The sequence below is a fragment of the Falco cherrug genome (assembly GCF_023634085.1).
Source record: "Falco cherrug isolate bFalChe1 chromosome W unlocalized genomic scaffold, bFalChe1.pri SUPER_W_unloc_1, whole genome shotgun sequence".
Taxonomy (NCBI): domain Eukaryota; kingdom Metazoa; phylum Chordata; class Aves; order Falconiformes; family Falconidae; genus Falco; species Falco cherrug.
In genome coordinates this window covers 1622211-1631569 of record NW_026599288.1, presented here as the reverse complement: position 1 = coordinate 1631569, position 9359 = coordinate 1622211, and the positions used below count along the sequence as shown (strand labels likewise).

The 9359-nt window shown below is 45.0% G+C and overlaps 1 protein-coding gene across 4 annotated transcripts in view; it reads left to right on the top strand.

Moving 5' to 3' along the window:
- The window catches only part of LOC129734833 (zinc finger protein 462-like), a 104942-nt gene that overhangs the window by 53280 nt on the left and 42303 nt on the right, over window positions 1-9359 (top strand). For 2 of the 4 annotated variants that reach the window (XR_008730417.1, XM_055700123.1), the window contains exons 4-6: window positions 591-755; window positions 2037-2308; window positions 5517-5635. Coding sequence is in view for 3 of the 4 variants with exons in the window: in XM_055700123.1 (XP_055556098.1) it covers window positions 591-755; window positions 2037-2308; window positions 5517-5635 (556 nt within the window). In the remaining variant the exon portion in view is untranslated. The remainder of the gene's footprint in view (window positions 1-590; window positions 756-2036; window positions 2309-5516; window positions 5636-9359) is intronic. The other 2 variants (XM_055700125.1, XM_055700124.1) reach the window with 2 other exon arrangements.

Sequence of the window (9359 nt, the reverse complement as noted above, 5' to 3'; positions counted from 1 at the left end):
TTGTGGGTCAAGATAAAGGCAGTTTTAAAAAAGCAAAAGCCGCATGGGGAAGCAAAGGAAAACAAAAGTTTTATTCTCTACTTCCCATCAGCAGGTGATGTCCAACCACTTCCTGGGAAGCAGTGGTTGCTCTGGAAGACAAATGTCATAACAACGAATCCTCCCCTTCTCTTAGTGTTTATTTCTGAGTAGATGTCATATGGTATGGAATATCCCATTGGTCACTTTGGGTCAGCTTTCCTGGCTATGTTCCCTCCCAAGATCTTACCCACGCCCAGCCTACTGGCCTTTGGTGGTGGTGGTGAAGGTTGGAGAGGCAGCCTTGATGCTGTGGGAGCATTTCTCAGCAGTAGTCAAAACGCTGGTGTGTTATCACCACCTTTCTAGCTACCAATACAAGCACAGCACTGTGAGGGCTGCTATGGGGAAAATTAACTTCATCTCAACCAGACCCAATACACATGTACACTAAATGCAATTTCCCTTAAGGTGCAAAATCTGGTCTGGATATATTCCTAAAAGTGAGATATCAGAAGCATGTTTCGCATATTATGTTAGTATAACTGATTAATACTCATGTGCTTCAATAGGCTTTTGGACACTTGGAAGATGCTTCAAAACTTGAGGAGAGGAAAGTAGTTGGCTACAAATGTAAATTTTGTGTGGAAGTTCATCCAACGCTTCGAGCCATCTGTAATCATCTCCGTAAGCATGTCCAGTATGGAAATGTTTCTTCTGTGTCAGCTACAGTAAAGGTGAGAATTCTGTGAACTGACAACATTTTTTGTTTGCTATTAAGGTCTAACTGAAAGCCTGTAGAGGGGTCCCAAGGAGTCAAATGGGTTTTGGATTGGGTATTCTGAACAGTTAAGCATGACATTCTAATCTAATTCTTCAGGTTTCTGCAGCACATTTTGTTTACTTTAAGATGTTTTACCTTTCTTCTGTTCTTCGTCTGGGGCACAAAAACTATTTAATTCTAATTTCTTATCTGCCATGTAGGAACTGATATCATGGATGACTGAAAGGCTTGATTTATGAGCAGGAGCTTCTCCCTCAGCTGTTCTGGACTACTTTTCTGCTTTCTTAGACCCCTACTGTATGGAGTGGGTTTTTTTTTCCTCCAACCCATATGCAAAAGTGAAATTATAGTGCTGCAAACACATATTCAAATAGCCAGCTGAGCCAGAGGTCCAATTCAAGTGGTTAATTGTAAATGTGCTGCTCTTTCCTCCCTATTCAAGTGGAGACCACCTAGAATGTCTCTGAGGATAGGCTGTGCTCCACAGACAGCTTTACAGGCTATCAGCAGGGGGAGTTCAGGTGCAATAAGGTTGCAAAACTGGTTATGCAGTTTTCCTCCTTTTCTTGCTGCAATGAGTACTCAGCAAAATATTATTCTGAAGTCCTCAGAATGTTAACTAAAGCATGCATATTTCATGACATCAACTGTGTGCTGTGTAAAGTATCTGAGTACTTCACAGTCTAAATTATTCTACCTAAGAGCTTTCATTCTCCTTCCACTGAACTTTCTTTAGCTTATCCAATACTACTGACAGAATAGGATGCTTATCTTCTATCAATGTCAAAACACAGCACTGCACTAGCTAGGAAGAAATATTAACTCTATCCCAGCAGAAATCAGGACAGGGTTCAATACCATCTTTTGAGCAAGTAGATACTAAACAGCAGGGAACAAAAACTAAAATACAAGACCCTAAAACCATCATATAAATAGACTTTTCATTTTCTTATTTGTGTTATGCAATTTCAGTCTATGAACAGTTTTAATGTTGCTGCAGAATGCATGCTGTGCTAGTTAACACTTAGGAAATGGACCAAGAGATGGGTTTTTTGTTTTTTTAATGTATATACATATATATATAATTAAAGACTAGGCTCTCTTTATACAAAAAGTCATTATTGTAGTATGGTAGGGATACCCTTAGAAACTGAATGCATTGGGATATATAGGAGAGATTGAGGGGCAGAAGGGAGAGAGAATTGATGGCTTTGGGGGGGTATGTGTTTTTTAGCAGGAAGCTGAAGATTCTTCAAGCACAACTTTGGAGGGGTTTGAGGGAGCCAAAGACCCTGGCACTGTGGAATTTACAGAAGCTGAATCTGGAGCATCCTTGGAAGATGAAACCAGGCCTGGGGGCTACCACTGCAGCCAGTGTGACCGGGTTTTGATGTCTATGCAGGGTCTGCGATCTCATGAGAGGAGTCACTTGGCTCTGGCCATGTTTACCCGGGAAGACAAGTACAGCTGCCAGTATTGCTCCTTTGTCTCTGCTTTCAGGCACAAGTAAGTTACGGTTTGTTTTCAACGGCACAGACTACTAGCATGACTTTTTTATGTTGGTTGACATTGAAGGAGAGTGCATTCAATTTTATTTCAAGCCATGTTTTTATCTTTCTCAGCATTTAGGTATTTTCTATGCCCCCAAACATTTTGCCATCGTCGACTGTAAAAAGTCCCATTTTTATATCTTGAATACAAATTCTCTTTTTGTTGTGTGTAGGGGAAATGCACACCAAGCAAAAAGATGCCCACCACTTATGCAGTCTTGTTAAATGCATGAAATTAAAAAAGCCATAAAGAGGAAAAAGTATTTTTCACTAGCCTTCCATGTAACTACCTTATTTTTAAATAGTACTGTGACTTCGTTTCTAGTGTTGAACAGCTATCACAAGCCAATCTTAAAGTTAAGAGTTTTTTTCTTTTCTTATTTGTGTTATGAAATTTCAGTCTATGAACATAATCTTCAAATCAGTGTGGTATTCTTGAAATGGGTTGAGGAAATCACCCCTTATCTGATGTGACCCATGAAAAATGCATGGTCATAATAAATAATCAAATTCCTCATGACATTTCTTTGCCTACAAATAGGAAGCTTTAGAATTCTTTTATCATATTTATTCATGGCTTGCCACAAAGAAATACGGTTTATTGTTGTGGGTTTTTTTACTGGCATCCTAGACTGACAAACATATGTACATTTTTTCTGTAGCTTCTGGGGGAAGAACTGTCATGTCCCCCCATCCTGTGTCTGTCCCTCTTCACTCCAGGGAGATCCAGGTGGTTGTTTAACATAGGCATTGATAGCATTGTCAGTGACACCCTTAAATTGGGTGAAGTTGTTACTGTTCTGCAATTAAAAGTAGGTGGGAAAGAAAGCATGATATAAGAAATATTTATAAACCCTGGTGTTAGAAAAGCAGCATTTCTGTCAGTATCACAGCATGGTTCCTATGTGGATAAGCAGCAGGGGATAATAGTCCAAGGGTTGGGCAGGCCTTAGCAGTCTGTCATTAACATCCTGGATCTGAGCTGGCAAGCAGCAAACCTCCCTGTACAGCAGATTAGGTTGGTATCTCCCCTGCAGAAGGGAGTCTCCCACTACTATCACTCACCACTTCCCCCTGGTGCTGTCACATTGTTCAGGTACAGCCAACTCTGATGCTTCATTGGACAGAGCTCCCAGCTCCTCATCTGCAATCAGATGCAGAACTATAGAACCTATTCTGTAGTTGCAGATCTGCTGGTGAAGCAGGTGCCTTCCTCCCAATGCCAGATATCACAAGCTTCCAGCCTTTGCCATCTTGGTAGTCTCTATTTCCCAATCTGATAAACAGACACTGGCTGCCCTTTCTTCAGTACAATTGGGAGTTTGGACTCTTGTCTCTGCAGGATCTCTGAGAAGATCCTGTTAATTTTTTTCTCATCTCTGATGCTGTGCGGTTGTCTGATCTCCTGCAGCTTCTTTAACCTGATAACACGCCTCCTGTAGGCAAGGAGACAGTTTTCCTCTGCCCCATCCTCAGTGAGAAGCCTTAGACATTCCCTGTAGCCCCAGACATAGAATAAATTAGAATAGAACAGAACAGAACAGTTGGAAGGGACCTGCAGTGATCATCTAATCCAACTGCCTGACCAATTCAGGGCTGACCAAAAGTTAAACCATATTATTAAGGGCATTGTCCATATGTCTTTTAAACACTGACAGGCATGGGGCATCGACCATCTCTCTAGGAAGGGTGTTCCAGTGTTTGACCAGCCTCTCAATAAAGAAATGCTTCCTACTGTCAAGTCTGAACCTCCCCTGGTGCAGCTTTGAACCATTCCCACATGTCCTGTCACTGGATCCCAGGGAGAAGAGCTCAGCATCTCCCCCTCCACTTCCCCTCCTCAGGAAGCTGCAGAGAACAATGAGGTCACCCCTCAGCTTCCTTTTCTCCAAACTAGACAAACCAAGAGTCCTCAGCTGCTCTTCATAGGACATGCCTTCCAGCCCTGTCACCAACTTTGTTGCCCTCCTCTGGATGCATTCAAGTGCCTTAACATCCTTCTTAAATTGTGGGGTCCAGAACTGCACGCAGTGCTCAAGGTGAGGCTGCAGCAATGCTGAAAACAGTGGGATAATCCCCTCTCTTAACCAGCTGGTAAAGCTGTGTTTGATGCACCCCAGAATGCAGTTTGGCCTCTTGGCTGCCAGGGCACACTGCTGACTCAGACTGCTGCCAACCAGCACCCCCAGATCCCTTTCTGCAGGGCTGTTCTCCAGCCACTCTTCTCCCAATTCTATACTTGTGCCCAGCATTACTCCATCCCAGGTGCAGGATTCAGCATTCTGACTTGTCAAATTTCATCCCATTAATCATGGCCTAATGCCCCAGTCTATCTAGATCCCTCTGCAAAGCCTTCTGTCCCTCAAGAGAGTCAACAGCACCTCCCAACTTGGTATCATCAGCAAACTTGCTAATGGTGCATTCAACTCCTGCATCCAGATTGTTGATAAATATATTGAACAGGACTGGCCCTAGAATTTAACCCTGAGGAACACTGCTGGTGACTGGTTGCCAGCCAGGTGTAGCCCCATTCACTACAGCACTTTGAGCCCTGCCCTTCAGCCAGTTCTTCACCTAGTGCACCATGAACCTGCTTATCCCACAGTTGGACAACTTGTCCAGAAGGATGCTGTGAGGGACAGTATCAAAAGCCTTACTAAAATCCAGAAAAACTACATCCACTGCCTTCCCTTCATCCACTAGGTGGGTGACCTTATCACGGAAGGATAGCAAATTAGTTATACAGGACTTTCTCTTTGTGAACCCATGTTGATTGTGCCTGATGATTGCATTGTCCTTTAAATGCCTTTCAATAGTACCCAGCATAATCTTCTCCACAATTTTTCAAGGAACTGAGATTAGATTAACAGGTCCATAGTTTCCTGGGTCTTCCTGCACACCCTTCTTGTAGATTGGAATAACATTGGCTAGCATTCTGTGTGATAAAATTGGTGATAAATCTCTTTCTTACTCAGATCAGATTCTGCCTTGTTCTATAAGCAGACCTGTTGGATATAAAGAACCAGCATGAGAAGGATAGCTGAGCCTGGCTTGCTCTTATTTAAAATTTATTTTTGTTACTTGTTTTTTGGCTTGCATCTGAAGGAATAGCTAAAATGATTTACTATTTTGTTTCCTTTTTTTTTTGTCTGTCTTTTGGTCAGTCTGGATCGCCATATGCAGACTCATCATGGGCACCATAAGCCATTCCGTTGCAAGCTCTGTCCATTCAAGTCCTCTTACAATAGCCGCTTGAAAACCCATATACTCAAAGCTCATGCTGGTAAGTCAACCCTTCCTTGCTTGTGCTGTCCCTTGTCCTCTCTCAATCTCTTTTTCTTGCTGTCAGGCACATGTACTTTCTCTTGTGTGCTCCCTCTTGCTCAATCTCACACACAGTCATGCTTGTTCTCTCTCTCTGTCCCTTGTGGGCAGTTACACGTGCTCTCCGCACTCTCTTGCATGATCACAAGCTCTTGTGCGGTTGGGTGCTCTCCCTCTCTCACGTGTGGTCACATGCCCCCTCTCATTTTTGTGTGTCCCCTCTCAATCAACCTTGTGCATGGTTGCACTTGTTCTCCTGTTTTTCCTCTCTCCCTCACATGCAGTCATGCTCGCTCTCCCTCTCTATCTAGATGGTCATCTCCCTCTCTCATGTGTGGTTATGTCTGGTCTCTGTCATGTGTTATCCTCTCTTGCTCACTCTCATGATTGTGTTTGCTCTCCCTCTTCATGTGCGGCTGTGCTCTCATGAGCTGCTTCTTGCTTGCTTCCTCTCATTCTGAGTCACGTGCTCCCTGTTGCTGAAACTTGTGCGTGGTGTGCTCACTCTCCCTCTCTATGTTGTGCATTGCTGTTCCTCTCTTGGGTGTGATGGCACATGCTCTCCCTCACTCGGTCAAATATTCTTTATAAAAGACTGTGGCGCTCTCTCTCTCAGACCGTTGCATGCTCTCCCTCACCCAACAGTGATGTTTGCTTTCCCTCTCTGGGTCACGTTCTCTCTGTATCTCATGTGTGGCTGTGTATGCTCCCTTCCCCTCTCTCTGTCACAGACTTGTTCTCCCTCTCTATTGCTCCCTTCTGTGCTCTATTGTGCTTGGTCACCTGGCTCTACATTTCTCTCCAAGTCTGGCTAGGTTTCTCTTTCTTGTGGTTTCTTCCTCTCACGTGCTCCTTCTAGCGGTCATGTGTTTGGTGTTGCTAGCTTTCCCTTCCTCTCTTGGTGAAGGTCTCGTGCTCTCTTTCTCGGTCATGCACTCTGTTTCTTGCAGCACATGCTCTCTATCAGTCACATCTTCTTCCTCTCTCTGTCTCTGTCATGGTCATGCACTCTTTCTGTCTTTGGAACACAGTGTCTCAGTCTGTGTTGGTCTTTCTTCCTGTTGCTCTAGTCTGGAACTCTGTTGTGTGCACTGGCTCATTTTGTCTTGTGTCATGCTTTCTTGTTTTTGCTCTCATGCTTGCCCACTCTGGGTCACATACACTCTTGCTCATTCTTTGGGTTGTGCACTCTTGCATGCACACACTCTTCCTCTAGTTGCATCTTTGCTCCCCTCCACCCTGGGGCATGTGTGTGTGTGTGCTCTCTCTCCCTGGGTCATGCACACATGCATGCTCTCTCCCTGCATTGCATGCTTCTGTCTCGCTGCACTTTGTTCTCCCTGGGCTGCACACTCGTGCTCTCTCTCTGGGTCTTGCATGCTCTCTCTGGGCTGTACTCTCTTGGTAATTCATGTACTCTCTGGACTGTACATTTGCTCTGTGGGCTGCATGTTCTCACATACCCTCTCTGGGTCTTGTGCTCTCTCTGCCTTGTGTGATCCTCTCAATCTGTGTTGGACATGCTCTCTCTGGGGTGTACACTCTTGGTTGTACACTCCACATTGTGCACTCCTTTGGGCCCTGCTACATTTGGGCACCCACTCTGTCTCCTGGGGTTGTGTGTGTATTCTTGCATGATCTCTCAGGGTTATGTACTTGATCTGTGGGCCATGTGAGTTTTCTCTGGAATGGGCACATGCACTTGCTTTTGGTTGTGCATGTGCATTCTCACTCTGGGTCACATGTGCTCTCTCCCCTGATCACACGCACATGCTCTTGCACGTTCTCGGTTTAGGCTGTGATCTCTCTCTTGCTCTGGGTTGTGCGTGCTCATGCTTGCTATCTCTGAGTGGCAGGCACCTGCTTGGTCTATCTGGATCATGTGTGTGCTCATTTTGTCATGCATGCTTTTCTCAGTGTCACACTCTGGGGTGTGCGTCCTCTTTCACTCTCTGGGGCATTCATTCTTGTCTTTCTCTAGGTCACATAGAATCATAGAATAGTTTGGGTTGGAAGAGACTTTTAAAGGTCATCTAGTCCAAACCCCCTGCAATGAGCAAGGACATCTTCAACTAGATCAGGTTGCTCAGAGCCCTGTCCAACCTTGAATGTTTTCAGCGATTTCCATCCACAACTTCTCTGGGCAACCTGTTTCAGTGTCTCACCACCCTCACAGTAAAGAATTTCTTCCTAATATCTAATCTAAATCTACTGTCTTTCAGTTTAAAACCCTTGCACCTTGTCCTGTCGCTACAGGCCTTGGTAACAAGTCTGTCCCCATCTTTCTTATAAACCCCTTTTAAATATTGAAAGACCACAATAAGGTCTACCTAGACCCTTCTCCAGGCTAAACCACCTCAACTCTCTCAGCCTTTCTTCATAGGAGAGATGTTCCATCCCTCTGATCATTTTCACAGCCTTCCTCTGGACCCATTCTAACTGGTCCATGTCTTTCTTGTACTGTGGGCCTCAGAGCTGGATGCAGTACTCCAGGCGGGGTTTCACAAGAGCGGAGTAGAGGGGGAGAATCACCTCTCTCGACCCGCTAGCCACACTTGGCTTTCTGGTCTGCAAGCGCAAGTCATTGATGAAGATATTACAGACCCCTGAGGGACACCACTCATCACTGATCTCCATGCAGACATTGAGCTGTTGACCACTAACCTCTGGATGCAACCATGCAGCCAACCAATTCCTCACCCACTGTGAGTCCATTCATTAAATCCATATCTCTCCAATTTAGAGAGAAGGATGTTGTGGGGGATCGTGTCAAAGGCCTTACAGAAGTCCAGATAGATGACATCCATAGCTCTTCTCTTGTCCACTGATGTTTTCACTCCATCATAGAAGGCCACTAGGTTGGTCAGGCAATACTTGGCCTTGGTGAAGCCATGTTGGCTGTCTTGAATCCCCTACCTACCCTCCATGTGCCTTAACATAGGTTCTAGGACAATCTGTTCCATGGTATTCTCAGGCACAGAGGTGAGGCTGACAGGTCGGTAGTTCCCAGGATCCTCCTTTCTACCCTTTTTAAAAATGGGTGCAATCTTTCCCTTTTTCCAGGAACCAGGGACTTCACCTGACTGCCACGACTTTTTTAATATCATGGAGAGTGGATTGGCAACTACATCAGCCAGTTCCCTCTGGACTCTGGGATGCATCTCATTGGGTCCCATGGACTTTTGTATGTTCAGGTTCCTCAGTTAGTCTCAAACCGGATCTTCTCTTATAGTTGGAGGGACTTTGCTCCCCTGGGACCTGCCTTGAGGTCCATCCACTCGAGAGGTGTGGGAAGAGAGGTTGCCAGTGAAGATGGAGGCAAAAATGTTGTTGAGTACTTTAGCCTTCTCCTCATCCATTGTTACCAGTTTGCTAGTTGTGTTCATCAGGGCGCTATGCTTTCTTTGACCTTCCTTTTCTGGCTGACATACCTATAGAAGCCCTTCTTATTATTCTTTGCATCCCTTGCCCAGTTCAGCTCCATCCATGCCTTGGCCCCATCCCTACACATCTGGGCAGCATCCCTATACTCTTCCCAGGATATCTGTCCCTGCTTCCACTGCCTGTGCATTTCCTTCTTGCCCTTTAGTTTGACCAGCAGGTCTAGACTCACCCATGCTAGTCTCTTGCCTTCCTTTCCTGATTTCTTATACCTGGGAACTGAGAGCTCTTGCACTCTATGG